This window comes from Fringilla coelebs (assembly GCF_963513975.1).
Source record: "Fringilla coelebs genome assembly, chromosome: 9".
In the NCBI taxonomy this organism is placed as follows: domain Eukaryota; kingdom Metazoa; phylum Chordata; class Aves; order Passeriformes; family Fringillidae; genus Fringilla; species Fringilla coelebs.
This window is the reverse complement of record NC_140067.1, coordinates 15,611,644-15,633,915: the sequence shown is the minus strand read 5'-3', so window position 1 is coordinate 15,633,915 and position 22,272 is coordinate 15,611,644. Positions and strand designations below refer to the sequence as shown.

At 40.3% G+C, this 22,272-nt stretch overlaps 1 protein-coding gene across 1 annotated transcript; it reads left to right on the top strand.

Annotated features, from left to right (window-relative positions):
* Positions 1-529: 529 nt before the first annotated feature.
* Positions 530-20,697, top strand: GTF2B (general transcription factor IIB). The gene is made up of 7 exons (XM_084211262.1): positions 530-619; positions 3,026-3,132; positions 12,468-12,601; positions 17,441-17,587; positions 17,724-17,853; positions 18,435-18,716; positions 20,310-20,697. Exons 1-7 carry the CDS (start codon positions 603-605, stop codon positions 20,441-20,443), a joined length of 951 nt encoding a protein of 316 aa, XP_084067388.1. The 5' UTR covers positions 530-602; the 3' UTR covers positions 20,444-20,697.
* Positions 20,698-22,272: the final 1,575 nt, after the last annotated feature.

Genomic DNA, 22,272 nt, shown 5'->3' with positions numbered 1-22,272 from the left:
TTGCTGCAGTCAGCCCTGTTTGCCGAGGGCCTCCGAGCCACAGCGGCCCAACACCTGCGGGTCCTGCCCGGAGAAGCGCCAGGCTCTTCTCCTCATTCCTCAGTGCCAAACCACAACAGCTGCGGCAGGCGATGGCCGGAAGGAGGAACTCAACTTCTCCTTTCGGGGAGTTGGTCTCTGCTTAGTTTCAGAGCCAAGAACGTCTTGTACCCCATGTACTTCTGTGCAACTTGGGCCAGTTTTGCTCACGCTCGTCTTCTGTGGGAATTCACGAAACTGCGGGAGTGTGCACAGGAGCAGCTGACCCGGAGTGACGCCCCGGGGCCGGCACGGTGGGCTTTGTGCAGGGGGTCTGTGGGCTGCTGCTTGGCCCCAGGGGAAGGTCCCAGCCCACGCTCCGCAGCCGGGCACCCCGCTGGCCCGGGCCCTGGCTCGCACCCGCCCCACCGCGCACGGGCACCAGCGCGGGGCGGCCCCGAGCGTGCGCCCGCCCCTTCGCGGCACCCGTAGGAGCACTTGGCGGCCCCGCCCGCCGCTCTCGGGATTTAATTACGGGGGCCGCTCGGCCGCGCGCTATCCGGCACTGCTGCGGCACCGCCGACATGGCGTCCACCAGCCGGTACGGGGGCGGGCTGGGCGCGGGGGGCCCGGGGGAGGAGCGGGAGCGGCTCCGGCTCCCACATCGCTCCCATCCGCGGCACAGGCAGAAGATGGCTGCGTCGCCCCTGCTTTCTCCTGGGGACTGACCGGCGGCCATCGCCGCCCTTGCCCGGCCCCGGTGCTGCCGTTTCAGCGCGGCTCTCGCGGTGCACGGCGCACCGGCCCCTCTCCGCTGTGCTGTTTGTCGGGGCCGTTCCTTAGGGCGGCGGGCGATCGGGCCTCAGGCCGTCCGCGCCTGTTCGTGCGGGCCGGGCCGGGCGGCCCCCGGCTGAGCGGCCTCTAAGGGGCTGAGCTCGCCGCCTCTGCGTTTTTGTGTCGCTATTGCTGGGCAGCGCTCCAAAGAGACGCCGAGGTTTTTGGGGGATTGGTGTCCTGTGTGCGGAGCTCCTCGTCAGCCACAACTCGCTGTGAACGGCGACTCGGCTTGGTCTGTCCCCCGAGCGCGGCTGTGGCCTGGCCGGGCCGGGCCATGCATTGTGGGCCTGAGGTGGTACCGAGCTCGTCCCGCCGTGTCCCGCGGCCGGGCACCGACAGGTGCGGCCCCCGTGTCCCTCGTGCTCAGCACTGCCTTGAGCCGTGGTGCAGCTCCCTGGCCTGGCTCCACCTTATCGGGGCCTGGAAACTGCTTTTAGGCTCCCACCCTAAATCCGTACCGGCACTAGTCAGCGACCGGACGGGTTCGGAGTTCTGAATTCTCTCCTCCTGGAGACATAGCGAGTTTTTCTTTCTAGTCTGAAAGCCCACGGAGCAGACTGGAGTGACTCTGCAACTCCTGCCAAACCTGTCCTAGCATCTAGGAAGTGCTTCCGAGTAGTGTTGCTGCAGCTCGGGAGTTATTTGCTGAGATGGCCTTTACACACGTGCCATGCATTTTCCTTGGGTGTAGGTGGCTTAGTAAATTGAACCCATTGCAAGGAGTGCAGCGTATATGTGTAGGTAGAGAAACCTAGTTAAATGGGGATGGGAAGACAGATTTTTGCAGTGTTTTATGAAGGTAAAGTCTGAAACAAAACATTGTTAGTATTCTTTGAGGCATCTGGATTTTTTTTTTTTTTTTTTGCCTTTTGCTTGGTGTGTCACTGCCTTTTATGTAATGCCAAATGTCAGGTGATTGTAAATGCTTTGTCAACAGTGTTGTCATATGAAACTTGTGGCTGGGAATAGAAGGAAAGTAGCCTAAAGAGCTTTCATGTACTGTTTTGAATATAATTTACATCTGAAGATCTTGTGTTGACATGCTTTCTGGAGGTTTTAATATTAATAGTTATGTTGGTTTTCAGTTTTAGTTTCAGGTTGCAGACATTTTTGTGAAGAGTCAGTGGATTAAAATGTTCTGGTTTTTTGTATTTTAGACTCATTAGAAATATCTAAAAAATGAAAATTAAGATGGGAAGTATAGGTTAGGCTGAATTAATGGCAGAAATAACAGTGGAAAATGGGGTAACTCAGAGTAATTCTATTGGAATTTTTTTTACAATTGAATGGATTACAAATTGTTTTTTGGTTTAATCAGATGGAAGTTAGTAGTACTCTTGTGTTTTTAAGCTTGAGTAAAACGGCTTTGTGGAATACATGGATCCCAGTTGTAAACACTTTTTACTCCAATTCTGAAATTATTTGTTTTAGTTGAATTATGTAACATAGTGTTAATACGAAGTATTTCATTTTGTTAGAAGCAATTGGTTGTTATTTTAGTCAGTAACTAAAAGCTGTTTATTAAATAATGCTAATGCTTTATGGGAAGTTGTAATTATTGAAGATCCATGGGTGTGAAAGAGATCCCTGTTTTCAGAACTTCGTGTCATGTAATTGCCTTAGGAGCCGATTATTTTTTGTTAAGATTTCACTATGAATTGCTTAATTTAAAATGGAATTTATTCTTCAAATACTTTAAAATAAACCAGTGTTTGAATTGGGAATTTTCCAAACATACATGTTGTATATGCACTACTTCCTGAATTAAGGACCTGGTAGGTAATACTGTTCTGAGTAGAAGGAGTGAAAATGCTCATTTGGAATGAAGAAATTGTCACTAGCTTCTTGGGAAACTTCATTTAGCAGTAATTTGAGTTACACTGCATTTTATCAAGTCTCTTAACTAGATTTTTAATGTTTTGATTTGAAGTAATTTTGGTACAAGATACATTACAAGAAAATTGGAATTTAGGTGATATGAAGTCTTGATTGTCAAATGTAGTTACAGCATTCATATAAAAAGTGCAGCTCAGGTAATCAAATTAATATTCTATAATTTAAGTCATTAAGTGCTGTATCACTGAAGTGTTCTTATCATCAAGGAATTCTTTTGCTTTTGATATACAACTTGCTTGTTTAATAGTTATGAATACTTCTCATTTGTTTCTAGTTTGGATGTACTTCCGAGGGTGACTTGCCCAAATCATCCAGATTCCATTTTAGTGGAGGATTACAGAGCTGGTGATATGATTTGTTCTGAGTGTGGGCTAGTAGTAGGTAAGTAGTTACTCATATTTTTATAAAATACCATGTAACCTAAATGATCTGTGTAGATTTGTGCTCTCTTGATGCCTAAGTATGGGTGGTAGATTTGATGGGGTGTGTGTTTGTTTGTTTTGGTTTTTTGTGTGGGGCTTAGGTTTTTTTGTGATTGTCTGTTTGCTAAAAGCTTACTGCTCTGAATAGCCTGTCTTCTGGTAGCTTCTTGCACTACCATAATAATCAAACTCTCTTTAAAGACTGAAAATTTAAAATGTGCTGTAATATGAATTAGAGCATTGTGCTGTCCAGTCCCATATTCTGTTTTTATTCATGACTCGTCTTTCATTCAGGAAAGTATATGAGATGTTATAAAAGCTCTCTGTGAAATAGCTTCCTTGTAAGAAAAAAAACCAACACAACACAAAACCAAACCCCAACCAACCTCAGTTTCCCAGTAGCTAGATGTTATCTTCTGCCCTGAAAGATTTATCTTTATATGTTTGCTAGCATGTGTGTTTGTTAATTACTTCTCCCAAGGCTTTTAAGACTATCCTAAATTTTCCCACTGGAATTTCATGGAGCACATTTACTTGGTTTCTGTAGCAGCAACTTCCACAGACTAAACTGTATTTCTAAGTATAATTGAATATTTAAAATGAAAGGCCTGTTAGGCATTGTCTTGGGTTTGAATGAGAAAGAGGAAGTTGCCATAAAACCTGCTGCACATACATTTTAATTTATCTTTTCTAGGATGAACATCTTACATGCACCTTACTGTCTTTATTCCTTTTATCATGGGAAACTTTCCATGCTTGTATTATCATAATACCTTTAAAGTTCATTGATTTCTGTTAATTTGGTTTTGGCCATTCTGTAGAAAAAATCCTCCTTGATGGTACATGTTTGTGTGATTCATTCAGTGCTGCTAAATATTTCAAAGTGTTTATATCTATCTTTCCTAGACTATGGTGGTTTTGTTTTGCCTTGCTGAATTTAAAAATTTTCATTAAAAGCTGAAAGTTAAGGAATTATGGTGAAGGTAGTACTAACTCAGCCAAGCAACTAAAATATGTCATTTTATGCAAAAGCAAACTCCTACATAAATTGTTAAAGTAAATGTTAAAACATTGAAACTTGAGTACCAGTTTCCTTTAAAATTATGAAACCTTTTAAAATCTCTAAAGGAAGGGTTATAACTGCTTTGTTAAAAAGAAGGAGTGGTTTAAATTGCATAAATTCTGATAAAGTCAATCAGAATAAATTTGCTGTTTAAAAATTCAAATATCAACAGCAGTATTTCCTACTCAGATATGAGAGTGAGCTTCTAAGTTACTGCTTAAAAATACTTCAGTGCATGTTCAGCCCTCTGCGTGGCTGTCACAGAGATTGAGCAAAAGTTGAGAAAAGCCCATCTTGATCATAACTTTTAAGATAGTTCTGGTACTGGGAGAAGGGGAAAAGCTTTTTCTTCATAAATGTAATTTTTCAGAACTTGGAATTTGTCATAAGTCTCACTTCATGTACTTTCTGTTACCTAGTCACAAGGAATTCTTGCCTGAAGAGTTTATCCTCTGTTTTTTCTTAAGTAATAGCATTGGTGAATTCTTTAGTTCAAAATGTTAGCAGTTTCAATGAGCAGGATCATTAGAATATTAATAGAAACTGTTTCTGAATTGAGTTGTTAATGTGTTTGTAATTGTCTTACTGCAGTTTACCACCAACATTACTGGTAGGATAAAAAAATCTATTTTAGGTAAGCGATCTGTGGATTTCTCACCAAAAGGCTTTAACAGCACTGTGCTGATTGTTCTCATTATGTGCTGCATTTCTTCAGCTGTTTAGCTTGCCTCTATGTCCAATTCCTTAGCTAGGATATCCAGCAGGTAATTTGGAAAACCAATTAAATAGAGTGATGATAAGTAATTGAAGAGAAGTGACCAAAGAGAAATGAAAGCATGAAGTATTTTCTCACCTGGTCTGATAAGAAATTTAGAGAAAGTGTAAACAAGATCCACTCCTTGATGCCTGTTTTCTGGAGATGCTTGTGAAGTAGGGATGTTTTAAAGGAGTGAAGACAAAATTTAGCTTTCATGTGTTCCAAATGCAATTTTCCTGTATTTGTAGCAGATTCCATGAGACATGTTTGCCTTAAGAGAGTAACGATTTCATTTCTTGTTTTTACATAGGGAAGTTTTGTTTAAGTTAAATCTAGTATGCTGGGGTTTTTTGCACAGTATTTTCCATATGTTCTGAATAAACTGGTGTTTTGCTGAGCAGTATTAAAACAATTTAATCTTGTAATATCATTATGACTGAAGCTGGTGTTGAGACTATTATTGTTTCAAAATACTGCTTCATTCTCCTAAAACCTCTCATCTGCCTTTTCATTATTACTTTTTGTGGATCAGTTTGTGTTCTGTCTTTTCATGGTAATTATTTCCAAATTGCTAACTTTTCCTTCTGCTCATTGCTTTTTACTTGAAAGGCGCTTGGAGACCTAAATTATAATCATCCATGAAATTTTGATATTAGTGTGGATTGACATGCATTTGAGACTTAACAATTCTGTCCAGGTCTATTTGCTGTGACAAGAATAGTGCTTTATTATCCCTACCTTTCTCCAGTCATTCTAAGCTATGTGATACAGTAGGGGTTCATGGGCTGGTGGGAGAGTTCATGGACAGAGTTCTTAGGGCTTAGTTCTGTGTTCATTTAAAACGTTCACCATATCTCATTCTCCAGACAGGTTGGTGGGGAAGAAAAGGGTGTTGCTCAAGAACAGAAGGCTAGTAAATCCTCTTTCTTGACAGGCAGATATTTTGCTTACTACCTTATAGGCAGTAAAAAAGGTGGGAGTCAGCTTATATGCCAGAAGGGGCTGAAGAAAGCAGAGTGAAAGTGGAAGACAAAGCACTGAATTTTCTTGATGTAGCAAGGTAGTGATGTGAATTTCAGAGGAGAATAAGAGCAAGTGGCATGTACTGCTATGTAGTATCTCAGGTATAAGGAGTACCTTAGGTTAGGAATACCTTTTGAAAACATTCCTTGAACTTCTATATAGAGAGCTTCATTAAATGTTGTCTTAGTGTGCAGGAGTTAAGCAGTGAGGAATTTATTTTCAGTGTGTAGTAAGTGATTTTCTCGAACTGGTTAGCTCTGTCTGCTTCACTAGGCAGGTGTGGCTAAGAGGAATGGTGCTCTTGTGTGGATCTGCTTTGGGGAGCCTTCTTTGATAAAAAAGCAGAAGTCTGTTTCCAGCTGATGAGGCTCTTTGGCCACACATCAACTCGCTAAAGCTTTGAATCAGATTATGACCAATATTCAGACATTTCTGTCATGTTCTGCGTATACATGGGTGTTCAGTTGAAGAATTTTAGGGAAAAATATTCAATAGCCTGTTGTCAGTACTAAGGCTGTTACAAATATCTGTCTGAGGATTTGTTTGGCTGATACTTCTGACAAGTTTGAGATCAAAATGGTGCATTGTAAATTCAAATTGGTCCATGAAGAATAGGTAAGATTTGACTATACTATAGGTGTTTTGGGTTTTTTTTGCAATATAATCAACAAGTAGGAAGGGGTTTCACAATTGCCTCTCAACTGGCCAGTTCATTACTCAGGATATCTGTCATTAGGGATAAGATTGCTTGCTTCTGTATAGCTGCTTGTTTTTTCTGAAAACGAAAAAAGCCCTTTTGTTTCTTTTCAGCTGTTTTTAGTATTCTGTAACTGGGGAAGGTGCTTAAGTGCTTCTGACTGGCATCCAGTAGAGGGCAGTTACATCCATAGGGGAAAAATCTTCTAATATTTGGCTGTATGTCCAGGTTTACTCCTTTCTGCAAGTGTTGTCAATATTTAAAATATTAATTCTTGATTCAAAGTATTGCTTCAAAAGTAGGCAAAAATCTTTAGATATGGATGTGTATTAGCAGCCTTTACATCCTTGGTGTCCAGACTACTAAAAAGTGTGTGACAAAAGTTGGCCCTTTGAAAAAAACTCTCTGCATTCAGAGGAAAGCTAATTATAAAGGATACTGATGCTTAAATACATTCTGAATAGTTGACTCTTGCATAAGCATTCTCAGATGCTAAATGCAGGAAATTTATAATATGAAAGTAACCTGCTTGCCTTTCTCAGCCAGCATTTCAAATAGTCTGTTTTAATTCTAAGCCTTTTCAGCTTGAAAGGCAAAAGGTGATGCTTCTAAGCATTTGGCAGTAATGCCTGTAAGAGTGGAAACAGACTTTAGATGTTAAAAGTTAGCATCTTTTGTGAGGCTTTGTAATAAGCACTGCTCTTAGCATGAAATTTCCTGGAGGGTGGAGGAAGCTTTCTAGTTAGTGGATTTTTGGCTAGCGCCCTAACGTTTTTGAGGGCCGCTACTGCTTCCATTAGGTGAAGTACTAGATTTTTTTCTAGTAAGTAACAGTAACATTTTAAATCATCCTATTTAGGGAGTAGTTCTTAACTTGCTTCCTTACCAGGCTGACAAGGTAATTAGGCAAATAAGGGCTGGAAACAGTCTGAACTCCTCTGATGGAAAAAGACTCTCAAATATTGTGATGTAGGGTAGATCAGGCACAACATTTTTAATTGAGATTCTGTAGTGTGGAGCATCCTTCACACAAGCATTTGAGCCATTAATCTTTTAAAGGCCTTAAGTCCTGGGGAGGTGTAACTTCAGTTGACCAGACTTGTCCACCTGATCATTTAGCATTTCTACTCTCATTTGCTTCTTCCAAACTTATTATGCAAGCTGGTGGCTTAGGAAGCCTTAGTAAGTCCTTTTAGATTTGTCATAATTTTGATATGCAGGAGCTGCTAAGCCTTTGTTCTTGTAGCAGTCATTTGCCTGCGGTGCTGTACTGTCTGTTTCAATCCATAGTTGCCTTTTGGTACTGATGTGATGCTGTTGATGTCTGGCAACTAGTTAAAATCATCTGTGGCTTTTTTGTTTGTTTGTTTCTGGGGATTTTATGTTTTGTTTAGCCATCTGAAAGCCTGCTTTAGTTATTTTAACTGTCTTGTGAATAGACTGGTGTTGCTGGTTGTGATGATAAGTTTCTGGTGGTGACAATTCATTGAAAACAAGGTAACTTTTATGAAGAATACTAATGTCTTACTAAGGGCTAGAAAAAGTGGGGACTGTAAAATTATATGTTCATTTATTTTTCCCCCCTCTCCATGAGTTTATTCTGTGGAGCATTTAGTACATCTGGTCCTTAATAGAAATTGTAAGGCTGAAAAATGGAAAAAAGGTCATGTGCCACTATATGGGGCAGTATGTAAGCTAATAAAGAGAATGTGGAATAGATACACCTGGAGTACTGTGTCCAGCTCTGGACTTCTCCATACCAGGAAGAGGGAGACTTGCTGGAGCAAGTCCAGAAGAAGGTTGGAAAAGTGATTTTGGAGTTAGGAGGGTCTTGAGAGCTAAAGCTTGATCTGACTGTTCAGCCTGGGGTTCTGTGCAGTTTCCTGTCTTCTTCATTCTCCCCAGCTTGTAGCCTGCTCCTTAGTTTTTTCACTGTAGTTGGTCACAGCACCTCATTACTCTGCTTAATAAGGAGCTGACTGAAACTTTAAGTGTAATTCTATATATATATATGTACACACACATATTTATATTTAAATTTGGCATTGTAAAATGCTTTTAATTAAAAGTATAATATATGTGCTCACTAGATGGCAGCAGATTCCCTAACTAACCGTGAGAATGAAACATTCTCTACTAACAGTAGGTATTTTGGGTCTTCAGAGTGCAAATCAACTTTTAGTGCTGTATTTATGTTAAAATTAAAATATTAGTTAACAATATGCAGAAATTAATGCAATGTGCAGCTAACGTTACAGCTCCTCTGAAAAGAACTTAAGAACATGCTTTCTCAGCAGTGTTTCAAGACTGAATATGGAAGATTGCTCATGAATGTCATCATATTTCTAGTTTTGGTTAGATATCTTCAGTTTTTAGCTATGTTGTCTTCTTATAACGGATAATGCAAAATGCAGAAGGAAAAGAAAATACATATGTTTTATGAGTTACTGCAAGTTTGATGTGTAGATATTTCAAACTAAGTTTTAAAAACTGCTCAAAAGTCTATTTTAATTTTTGAGTCTGACCTGAGTTTTGTTTTACATTTCTGTAGCACATGTTCTTTGCATGTGTCAGTTGTGAAGAAAAGTAACCTTGGCCTGAGGTTTTCCATTCTAAGTAGCACTTCTGCATGTTATTAAATGAGCTTTTCAGATGATGAGTAACCCGAATTTGGTTACCAACCAGGGAAGTTGGCAGTGTGTGTTTGCACTGGAGCTTGTGTGTTACTCTGTTAGACTGTATTTTAAAGAGACGCTTAATACTGGAGGAGTAGTTTATGAAAAGAAATGGAGCAATGGAGAAAAATCAATCTGTTCAGAAAGATGCTTCAGAAAGGGATATCAGCCTGGAGATGCATTTCACAAGGATTTGGTCCTGTAAACTGTTGTTTCTATATGTATTTCAGAGGAGGAAGCTGAGGAGGTGAACTCATCTGTTAGAGGAAAATCAAATAAAGGAGTATCTAATGTGAGTGTATCTAGTGAAGCTCTTTTGTTCAAAAGGGCTGCCTCAAAAGGAAGTAGCCGAGGAGTATGTGGCCACTCCCATCCTTATTGCAGTTTAGAGGGTTGCCCAAACCAATATGAAAATGTGAGAAAGCAGAGACAACTGTATAGTGTACTTACTGGGAGCTTTTTTACTCTCGTATTGGACTGTTGGACCCGTATTCCAGCTTGGGAAAGCCAGTCAGTAGGGCATGACCTAGCAAATTCAGTTTAGAGCTTGAAATCTTAACTCAGGACCAGTTTTCAAGGCTTTCTTACTCTGCTTTTTCTAAGACTAAATTTAGTGGTTTTAAGTTTTGCTTTGTCCACTTAGGGTGGGGCTTAATTGCATCCGTACTAATATCACAGTTCCAAAGTTTTTTATATATTGAAGAACTAAAGATAGTAAATGCTGCATTTTGTTTCTTGTTTTAGTTTCTTGTTGAACGGGATAATCCAGCTAATCATGCTTGTAGCTGAATACATTTTCCATCTATGGATACCTGTAGGCTTATTTGTTCCATTTTCATCAATACTTCTAGCTTGTGTCACACTTTTATAGAAGCTTTTGAAAGATGGAATGTGCTGCCTAGGATTTCTGTATATTTTCTGTGACACTGACAGATACAGAAAAACTTCTTTTCTGTAGTAGCAGATTTCTTGGCAAAATGAAGATATTTGCATACTGCATCTTAGTTACACAAATGCTTTATATTCAGTGATTTTTGTTCTACTTAATCTTTTCTTACTCTGACATAGTAGTCTCCATTTTCTGTTTGTGATGTGTTTATCAAAGTAGGCAGTGATGTAGAACTTTTTTGTTAGAGCAGGAATGGTTCGTAACTCACAAGAGGCAGATCCCTGAGTGAGTCATTTAGGTCATTTCCACTTGTGTGGAAAAATATTACATCATTGCTCTGTACTCAGTGTTCTATTTATACTATGCCAGAATTTTAAGTACATTTTGCTTTTTTTAGATGCTGTAAACAGTATTGGGGGTTTGTCTAAAAGTGAAGTTACTGCTAGGCCATAGAAGGAGCATTACTGGATCAAATATTTACAGAGAGTCCAGGAGTCAGAGGAGCACACTGTCTTGCAAATTCAAGCTTGCCAGTGGTGTGGGGGTTGACCTTTGTAGCAGAAAGAGTAAAAGGCAGCACTGATTCATTCTATCTGTAACCCTGTAGCTTTTCGTGGTTGTTTTTTTTTTCTTCTCCCTCTTGGTTTTTATTAGACCAGTAAATAAAGGTGGAGCCATAGTTATGAGCAGGTCTGACAGATATTGATGAGAACACATTTAACCTAAAGTTTTTCGTTTTTTTTGTTGTAGCAACTTCTTTTGGTTCATTCACAGCTTTCAATTTCAAGCATCCTCCTTGCATAATTTTATTTTAAAAATTGAGTTATTCTGTCAGAATAGAGTTCCCTTGTATTCCCCAGGGAATTATGCAGTTGCATCACTCTGTCCACACCTGCATTTTCTCCAGCTTCAGATTTTGTATGGTTTGTGGCATGCTTTTTTCTGCCTGTTTTCACCAGGTTAAATCAACCTCTGATTTCATTTCATTTCAAGACTTCCATACTGTAAACTGTGCAGTCAATGCTACTTTTTTTTTGCAGACATTTCTGTCACAAGAAACTTAAACATTGATAAAGGTGGTGAATTTTCCCTCAGGTTTAGCTAAGGGTACCAATTATTCTGAAGTTTCGTCTGAGCTGTATTTTGCTTTACTGCAGAACACTAAGAAAAGTGTTCCTTTTGTGTTATTTTGGACATGTGTTCATAAAAATTCTGTGGCATTGCTCTGGAGGCAACACCTTTGTGATGCAGCTTTTATCAGATCTTTGAATACAATGTACTGTGCTGGGTTTGGGGCTGGGGTTTGTGTTTTCTTTTGTGTTTCTTTTTTTCCCCCCAAGTTTCTGTTGTTGTTTTTACTGTAGGGCTTTTGCCTGCATCAGAATGTTGGTGAGAATTATTTCTCAAACTGGTAAGATGCTGTAGGAAAGGTTTAGGTGAATGTGAAATTAAGAGAGGACCACAAAGAAAGTTGTTTCATTCAGAAAATGTGGTGCTTTTCCTGTTTATTCTAAATCTATACTGAAAATCTTCCAGTTATAACAGGGTTGATTGTGTTTAGGAAAAAGTAGTTGAGTATATATATTTTATGTTAATACTGCCAAGCATCTTGAAATTGGGCAGGATCACAATGGTCTTCAAGAACAAAAATTGAACTGCAAAATGTCATCAATGGTGGGTTAGAAGGTACCAAGTTGAGAGTACAAAGGACCTAGAAATGATTGAAGAGAAGTAATTTACTATAGCTTGATGGGATTGTGCATGATAGGTAATTCATGGGTGCACTATTAACATGTGGCAAGTGTGATAGAACTTGTTAAGTTACAGCAACTGACTCATTGAGAGCAATCCACAGGCAGTCCTGACTTCAGCTTGAAATCGAGATCCTGATTCCTTTTGTGTATTGGAAATGCCATGATGTTCTTAATGGATAATCCATAAAGGTGACAGTTTCTGGTTTCTGGATGCATTTCTTAAGTTATTTATGTCTTCCGTGCAGCTGTAGTTGCATTTTTTTTTCCATTGCAGATCCTGAACGTACCGGTTTGTTGTCCTGCCGGTTACTGTTGTGTTTGGGAATGCCAGCAGACTGCCTCCTTAGGGTGCAGAGCTCAGATGCCTGGCTTAATGTTTATGCAATATTTTAAAGCACTGTGTCAATGCAGACTTTGTGTTGCCTTGTGTTCTCAGGTGACCGGGTCATAGACGTGGGCTCGGAGTGGAGAACGTTCAGCAATGACAAAGCAACCAAAGACCCATCTCGAGTTGGGGATACCCAGAATCCTTTGCTCAGTGATGGTGACTTGAGTACAATGATTGGCAAGGTAACACTGGAAATACTCAATTTTACTGCGTCTTTTTATTTCAAGTACCAGATGATACTTCCATAGAGAAACTATACAACATATGTATTTTTGGAGAATTTTTCACCTGAACTGAAGTTGCATGTTTCAACAGTCTATAAAATGTGGCCCTTTCCTGGGGATAGAAGGAAAGGGCTAACCTTTGCAAAAAAACCAAAAAGTTTGCAGTCCTGTGGGGTTACTTGCTATGCTTAGACATGTTGCTATAAATAGGAAAGCTAATGTTGCAATTTTAAAATTAGATAGTGTATTTGAGGTGGTTCTGAAATTAATGTTGAGATCTTAATAGCTAACGCTGCCTTTTTTTGGTAGTAAAGTCTGTATCAGATTCATATTGGGGACCTGGAGACCACATTGTACATGTTCTTTCAATTAATGTTAAAGCACTAAGTGTAGAATTCTTTCATGGTGTGAGTGCCTCAAAGGAAAGTATTCAGTCTATACTTGGGTTGAAATTTTGTGGTGCAATCATATCCTGCTGTTTCTCCTGAGAGCAAGCAGGACTAGTCACACAAATTCATTCCCTTTAATGAAGCAGTGACACAGGTAAGTTTTAATTGTTGTACTTTCTTCTTCATATTTTACTGCAAGATCCAAATTAAATTTTTGTGGATTTCCTGAATGTTTCATGAAAAGGGATGCAGTTGCTGATTAAGAACATTTTGCCACTTTATGTGTTTTCTCAGAAGTTTTTGTCCCAGTGATGTTGCTCGGATGAAGTGCCTAAATGTGTATGTATAGGGCAGTGTGCAGCATACTTTTCATCCAAGAATTCTTAAAAGCAAGGAAGTCAACAAGTGAATACTGATGGACAGCTAATTTTCATCATTAGTGAAAAAGAAATCTTCTCTTTGAGGAAATGTCCAAGTAGATTGTGATGTTTTGGACAACTCCAAGCGTTGCTGCCTATCACATTTTAGGATTATAGGTGGCTTTTGGAGTACATTCAGACAAGCAAATTTCTGCGGTGCTTCATTAAAACATTGGCATTGCTAAGTGGCTCTGTGAAGCAGTGTTGTAGAAGTCACTGGAATTCTAATACCACCTGTACAGGATCAGAAAGATTGTAGTTCAGAGGGCCTGGACTAATGTTGCTGATTTGGTCAGCTCTGATAAAGATCTATGCCTTTATAGACAGATGGAGAAATGGACTGTTTGCTCCAGGTTCACATTGTTTCTCACTCTGGGCTGTGTAAATACAAGGCTTATTTCTAGGAGCTCATTTTAATTCCGTCAGTAGAATGACCTGAGCTCCTTCTAGAGAACCTGTGCAGGTTCTAACCTGCACATTGAAAAAGACAAAAGACATTTCAGCTAAAGACATGTTTTGTGTCCAGGTGATCAGTGACTTGTGCTGTTAACCCCCTTCCCTCTGGATGTTCAGATCATAATCTGGAATAAAGAGGGATAGCAACCGTAGTGAGATAATTAACGACACAGGAACTTGTATGAAAAGTTTGATTGCCCATGAAAACTGAAAACTTTCAGAGCTGGACATTCGATTAATGAAAGTTTTGCTGTGAACTGGAACATCCCAGAATAGGCAGGAGCAAACTTGGTGTAGCAAAGAGTGCCATTCCATAAAGACAAGATGAGAGTTTTAGTGTGGCATGATTTAACCTATGAGAACTGAGTAAAAAGTGCTGGAGCTGCCAGGATTGTGTTTGGGATTGTAGAGGGGCAGTCAGTCCAACTGTAGATACTTTATTTGCACAGGGAGGAATTGCAGAGGAGGTGCATTATTTTCTATGGGAAATTGAGAGTGCCTCTGATAAACCAGGATGTTTTCTGCACCGGAGTTCCTGTGTTTGTCTTGCTAGTAAGCAGGAGCTTTCTTTGCGATGTCAGTTCCTTGATGTGAGCTCTGTATCAGGGACTGCTTTTTTTTTTCAGTCATTTGGAAGGAAGTGAATGACTTTTATCAGAAGATGCTGGAGACATCTCCTGTCAGTGCAGAAAGGGCATGAATTTTGCAGCAAGGAAGTAGTACCTTTCTCAAGCAGTCATCTGAAGTCCCTCCTGGCAGTAGGTTGGGATGTGGATTGACCTAGATAGACACAGTGGTTGAGCAAGGGTGAAATTGGTGTAGTCTTGAAGAGGGTAAGTAGTGTCTGACAGTGCAGAACAACCTTTATAAATTCCAGAGAATGAAACAAGGTAAGATTATTATTTTCCCAGTTAACAGCAGGTTTTAGAAGGGCCTAGAGTGGACCCCATAAATGAGTGCCAGAGATGGCTTTAACCTTTCATATGGGACAGGACCAGGGCTATTTCTTTTTGCTTGAGGTAAGATTGCAGATATTAAAATTTTTACAGCTGATCTTCTCCATCCTTGCAAAAACACCCCCACCAGAAAATCCCCTAAAACACAACCTGTGTTGTGGGAAATCCAAAAAAGAAGGACATTGATAATTCTCATGGCACATCATGTTAGATCTGTTGTAGACTCCTGGGAACGGAGATGGAAATGGAGTCTCAACCAGTTACAACAGTATTGCTTTGTAACAGTAGAGGAAGAGGGTCAGTTCTGCTTCACAGAGTGGTTTGCCTCTCTTTCCTCTGAGAAGGCAGTAGGCGCTGCTCTGGGGACCCTTCCTGCAGGGATGTGTGGTCTGAATGTGTTAGCTGCTCTGCCTGTGCAAAGGGATTAATTCCTAATTGGTTTTAATGCGTAAGGAACCCATCTGTCTGAGGCAGCAGCAGCCTGCATTGGAACAAAGATTAATTTGCCTGTGAAGAGGAGGGTGAATAGCATAGTTGGCGCTGCTGGAAGTGGTTTGAATTCCACAGGCAGGTCTTCGGGATACTGGTACAGAGCTGTAACTCTGAAATTAGATACTGTGTGCTGCAGTTGATCTGATTACAATGCAGATCAACTGGAGGCATGGTGAAGTGTCACATTAATTGTGACTTGATTGCCAGAATGTTGTTTTTTGCTAAAATTCTAACGTAAGATTAAAGAAAAATAACTAAACAAGCATCTTTTAGTTTTGCTTTGATACAGGAAGCTCCCTTCTAGGAATCTAAAAGCAAACTGCAAGTTTTGTTTTCTATCTTGTGGAAAATGTCTATCACCTTTGCTAATTAATTGATTGCTTTTTTTGTAGACTGCAACTCTAAGAGAATTTATATTGGTTGAACAAAGATCTAATGCAATCTCTTAGCATAGAGTTCCTATCCTTTGATCAGATATCTCTGAAAGAAAGCTGGCTTTTGTAAAACTGCATGCCCTGAATCTGGGAGGGCTAAATTGATAAACAGAGAAAGTATCAGGGGCTGATGACTGAAAAAGGAGAAAGGATCCATCAGACTGATCCATATGAGCTGGTTGTACTGGGCAGGAAAATTGCTGGATCATCAGGGAGCATGCCTTGGTACTGTGGTTAACCGCAAATCAGTGATGTGGGTGATACTGGTCGTACTTTCTGCTGCTGTGGGGAAATACTGGGGTACAAAGCTGTTGAATGGCAGCACTGTAAACCTGACCTCCACTGAGCCCCTTCAGAGATTGTCACTGTTTACTTGACTGCATTTTTTCACTTTAGTTACCTTGAAGGGTGTTTCCAGGATTGTATCCATGAGGTTTCTGTTCTGTTTGAAAGCCAAACAGGTAGAACTCCTGACTCAAAGGCCACAACAGTAAACCACATGATTCATAAAGTCAACTTTATTTCAGTTAAAACTGTATGGCTTCTGTCTTTTTCCATGAAGGGAAAGGATCTCTTAACATGGTTGTCAAGGGCTGAAATCAATAAAGCATTGTCCCTCAAAGCTCCAGACGGAAAGTAGATAGTGCATTTAAATAACAAATGCAGGGAGAATTTCTGTGGTTTATGTAAGCAATTGAGGTGGAAGAGAGTTTTCCACTCTTTTTGTAGTTGTGAGTTATATATTGGGCATGGCTCTTGAAGAGGGCTCATATCAGCAGGGTAAAATCCTTGTCTAGTTTCACTCCACAGCACCTAATAGATGTGGGGGCTTTTTTGAGGGGAAGTTGTTGTTGTTTTTTTTTTTTGTTTTTTTTTTGTTTGTTTGTTTGGGGTTTTTTTTGTTTGTTTTTTGTTTGTTTGGTTTTTTGTTTTTTTGTTCTCCTTAACCAGTGGACCAAGGAAAATCCCTGTGGTGAAGGGGAGTACCTTGGAAGCTTATTTTGACGTTGCCAGGTTGAGTGTGAGGCTCCTAATTCTCTGAAGACGTCAAGCTTTTCTTTTAAGAGTCCAATGATTTTCCCATAAAGTCAAAATACATGGATATTTCCATTTTCTGATTAAGGCCTGCAGCCTCTAACAGGCATGGTATCAGGTTGGGTTTGACTGGCTCTTTGCCCATGCCTTCACTATGATGGTTATCATTGTAACAACTGGTCTCCAGCTGACCATAAAATTGTATTTCTGACTCACCTGTCTGCCACAGATGCAGCCTAAAGGACACACCAGAGTTGCATAGAATTATCATCCTGGACCTCAGCACTGGTGACAGGAGTATTGAGATGTGCACATTGGCTAGATATTCTTTCTTGTTTTGACTGTGTAACTGTTGTTCTATAAGGGAAGAAAAAGCCCTGTGTAATCTGCCATCTCTGGGAAGCAATTAATGATTTAAGGCTGGTGCAAAGTGTAGAACTTTTTGTGTGGAATGGTGCTTGATTAAATGAGTTACTTTCAGTGATATTTATTTGCACAACTGTTGGAACCCATGCCTTGAATTAAAATGTATAAAGCTGGGAGATTTTTGCTCTTGAAATGAGCAGGAAGTTGCTTAGTTGGCTGTATTATTGATTACACAAATTTTTCTTTTCAGGGCACAGGTGCAGCAAGTTTTGATGAATTTGGGAATTCAAAGTACCAAAATCGCAGAACTATGAGCAGCTCTGATCGTGCGATGATGAATGCTTTTAAAGAAATTACGAACATGGCAGACAGAATCAACCTCCCTAGAAATATAGTTGTAAGTTCATGTCTCCCTTTCTTAAATTGTTCTGGCATTGACTTAGTTAGCATAATATAATGAGCACATGAATTTTTGATATTGCTGCTAATTAAATGGCCTAGAGTTAATTAAATTTCATCTTCTTGTGTTGAAGGATCGAACAAATAATTTATTCAAGCAAGTGTATGAGCAAAAAAGCCTGAAGGGGAGAAGTAATGATGCTATTGCTTCTGCTTGTCTCTACATAGCCTGTAGGCAAGAGGGTGTTCCAAGAACATTTAAAGGTAAGTTTTCAGTGATACAGATTCAATTTTGCTATGAAGGAAAGGTTTAGTTACTGTCACTGTAGGAGGTTGGTTTTCTTATTCCTGGACTTTGTCAAATTGGTTGTTCTCAGCTGTAGCTCACCTTTGAGGGGTGGGTAGAAGGGTCTGTGGGAATTTGTTATATTTGTGGACTAGGCTCTAGGGTGTGAGGGTTTTAGCATTTGAAAGTTATTTTGAGTGTTGGTGAAACTTAAAAGGCATTGCTTTGATCAGAGGATGGTGGAGACTGTTGTAACTGATTTAACTGAATTTGAACCAGCAGTTCTGTAGTAAATCTGTGTAAGTTTTCCCTAACAGAGATGCAATTCTCTAGCATTCAGTACCAAATTTCCCTTACTAAGTGAGCCTGTATTAAGTAGTGCCTTGTGATAAATGTGCACTGATTGAAGTTTCATAAGTGGTCAGAGCTTATTTAGTAATGGTGGCCTTCAGGACATTTGCCTTCTTTGTGGATCTTAATATATTGAGAATCAAGTTTGATTATTTTGGGGGCAACAAATGCTGTGAAGCCTAAGATTTAATTTATACTCTTTTTTCAGAAATATGTGCAGTGTCCAGGATTTCAAAGAAAGAAATAGGCCGGTGTTTTAAACTTATTTTGAAAGCACTGGAAACCAGCGTTGATTTGATTACAACTGGAGACTTCATGTCACGATTCTGTTCTAATCTGGGTCTTCCCAAACAAGTACAAATGGCAGCAACACACATTGCCCGTAAAGCTGTGGAATTAGATTTGGTTCCTGGGAGAAGCCCTATCTCTGTAGCAGCTGCAGCTATTTACATGGCATCACAGGCTTCTTCAGAGAAAAGGACACAAAAAGGTAAAACTTGACTTTTTTTGGTCTTTTTTGGCTTGTTTTTAGCTTGTCTTGTCTTTCTTCTGGAAAGAAACTTCAGTATTGCTGTAAAACTTGGATGAGGTCTGTGCAAACAGTCATAAGCTCCATTCTAACTGCATACAGCAAGGGCCAAACCACGATCTCCCAGTCCCCAGAATGAACATGGAGTAATTGTCTACACTCAGTGTAAACTGAGTTCATTTTCTTCTGGTATTAGGAGTTGGATTCTTGAAAGCAATGGACCAGTGCATTCACATGAGCATAGTAATTCAAGTTCACATATGCTAATATTTTTGTGTGTCCATTTTTCTTCTCTAAAATATTCCAAACAGGAACTTGGTGGCAGTTGCAGGGAGCACTTGGGCTTTGGGTTACATTGAATCTTTAATCATTCCTGCAGCCAGGGAATCACCTGCAGTGGTATATTGACTTACTGTGAGCCTGTGGTAAAGATGTAAAGTGTGGGATGGCAAGGCTTGCTGTGGACCAGCTGGGGCAGATTGCCTGCTGGTAGGGTAGCCTGTGGGGAGCCAGTAAGGAGTTCAGGGTTCTTGAGCTGCAGAGCAGCATTGATCAGCCCCTGGGGCTCAGGGAAATGAGGCTACAGGGCAGCGATGTCTGGGGAAAGAAGTTTGCTAAGGCTGCAGGGGGTAGAACTTGATGTGAGAAATGGATTCAAGTGCTCCACTGAGTTGTCCAGTCCAGATCAGAACTGTTGAAAATGTAGCAATTTCTTAATGGACCATTCCTTTTGGATAAAGAATAGCTTTTATCTGTCAGGTTGTGGTGTTCTGTTCTGCATTTGTAATCGCTTATGTCCCTGGAGCTTCTATCCTGTTGGCACTTTCCTGGACCTGTGAGTGATCTGAGCCCAGGAAATTCAGTATCTTCATCCTTGCTGGCTGTCAGCTACTGGATTGCATCTCTTAAGAGTGATAATTAAAATACAGCTGCTTGCTATGGACACCACAGCTCCACACTGCTCCAGTGTTTTTGGACAGTGCTGAAGGCTCTCATGCAATTCAAGGTTTAAATTCCTGACTTGACTAACTCTTGAATAAATTTAAGTTTCTGTGCATCTCAAACAAGTGTTCCCTTAGCTTGTTGGACAGTGCTGTGTGCCTCTGCCTTATTTCTTGGTGCATTTTAAGGTAAATGTATTTCATGCTTAACTGAAGGTATCAGTTCTTGTCTGTGGCTTGTTTTTTGCTTGTTCTTGCTTATATTTAATCAAAGCATAAAAATAAAGTTCCAGAAGTTGATGATGATTTGGTAAAATAATGGTGGTCATATGTAGTAGATGTTTCTAATTACCTTTACACTCATAGTCCTCTTCCAGTTTGAAGTTTGTGTTATTCCACAATTTATAGGTTAAGCTGAACTGTGGCACATAAGAAGACAGACTTATGTATCCAAAATATTAGTCACCACAGTTAACACCATTTCTACCAGGCTTTTGGGGGAGTTGCAAGTGAAGCAAGTGTCCAGTGCCTCTTGATATAAGTTATGCTTGCTGGTTTCTTGAATACAAATGGCAAAAGTAAAAACTAACCACTTCTCTGCTTTTTGTTGTAGAAATTGGTGATATTGCTGGTGTGGCTGATGTTACGATTAGACAGTCATACAGGCTGATCTATCCTCGAGCTCCAGATCTTTTCCCAGCAGACTTCAAGTTTGATACCCCAGTAGACAAACTACCACAGCTGTGAGATTGCAGAGGGTTAATTTCTGTTAACCCCCTCACCCCCCCCCCCCCCCCAAAACCCAACGAAAACAAACTCTTTATTTTTGCCTATAATAAAGGATGTACAAAGTGTTAATATTGGGTCTTCGTGTTGTGGAACTGGAGGATATGGAGATGGAGCATAACTGCTGGAAGGCAGCATACATTCCAAGGGTAAACAAGCTGATTGTGTGGCATTTTGTATGTATATATTAGTGGAAGTAAATATTTAATATCTGTTGCAACAAATTTAATTTGATACTGTTGTACTTACTTAGATTTCTTTTGTAGGGATCTAGTAAGATGTATTTTGGAGAATTTAAAATATTGTGTAATTCCCAAATAAACTGTTTTCCAAAAACACCATCTTGTGGTATGACTGCAATGTGACGTGCACGTACTGTTGTACATGCTGAGAACTGGAATGCAGTCCATGGAATGGTGCAGTGAGCTTCATACTTGTGGGCTTGGTCACAAGGCTTCTTAAATGCTCCCTTCATGGACAATTTCTGATCTCTAGAGTGCTCTGGTAGTTGTAGGGAGCTGTAGTGTGAGTGCTTGCACCCAGAATGTAAACAGTTGCTGAAAAGCTGTTCCAAGTTTTGCACATCTGCTGCAGAATATTTCCAAACTGGTTACAAAAGGATTAATCCCATTCATGGCACAGTCTTCCTGATTCTCAATGTCTCTGCTTTGCTGCTCTGAATTTGAGGTAATGACAAAGCAGCTACTGAGAAGCATGAGGACTCACTTCAGTTGAATTCCTGGTAACTTCATGATGCTTAGTACTGTACAAGGAAAAGTAAAAAGTATTTATAGTGTAAGTGTATTAAATTTCTGTCCTGCCAGCCCACCCTGCAGTCTGGCCGGCCTGTGGTTGTTCTAAGTGAGCACTTGCTGTTTGAACTGATATGCCAGGTGCTGAGTGAAGGCCTGAAGTTGTTCAGCCCTACCCAGACTAAGAGCTTTGAGCACTGGTTGCTTCCTGACAGTGTCCCTTTGTGTACAAAGCAACATATGTGCTTAACTGTGAGTTTTGTGGTTCCTGAGATTTTGTATCACAGGTGCAAACGCAGTTTAACTACACAAGTAACAGCTGAGGGGTCAGCTTGCTGCACATCTGGTCTAAGCCAGCCAGAGGGAAGGCTGTGAGCAGTGCTAATAGCACTTGGTAATTGCCAGTAGCCCTCACTGTTTGTTTGCTAGTTGAGCTTTAATCCTCTTCTGCCAGTAGATACTGGAAATATGGAAACTGAACATTTTTTTCTGTAGGTTGTACAGTCCTGTTACACCTCAGGAGCTGTTGGTTGCAGCCATGAAGGATTCTGGTGCAGGTGTTAGGAGTACGGTCAGTCATTGGCAGGGCACGTGTTCATTGTCTGATGTATTGCCTTTGACTTTGTTGCAACCTTTTCTGTTAGCTGGGCATTCCTGGTCTTGGTCTGTACTATTCTGCCTGCATCCTCTGTGAGTGAAGGTGGGATGCTGTGAATGGGCTGGGCCTGACCATTTAATTCATTGCTACAGCTTGGGAATGCAAAGGTGGAAATTGCTTTTACTGTGAGTGCTGTTTTCCAGCATAGATCTGTGGATTAAATCTGCTCCATGACGGTTGAAAGTGACTGAAATGTACATTGCCCATAATGTTTTCTTAAATCTTTTCAGGCGTTAGGCACGAGCACTTGCCATGCGATGGGTGAGTGTTTGCAGTTGAAATTGTTGCGTACAGCAAAGATTGCCTGGACAGGAATTTAAATAGATCCGTGCAAAGCTCTGAAGTGAAGCAGATGGAGGCAGGGAAGTGCAATCCTGCAG

Excerpts from the sequence above, each read along its gene's own strand:
- GTF2B (XM_084211262.1), top strand. Across the intron at positions 12,602-17,440 it reads TGAGTACAATGATTGGCAAG|GGCACAGGTGCAGCAAGTTT; the intron begins GTAACACTGGAA and ends TTTTCTTTTCAG. Across the intron at positions 18,717-20,309 it reads AGAGAAAAGGACACAAAAAG|AAATTGGTGATATTGCTGGT; the intron begins GTAAAACTTGAC and ends TTTTTGTTGTAG.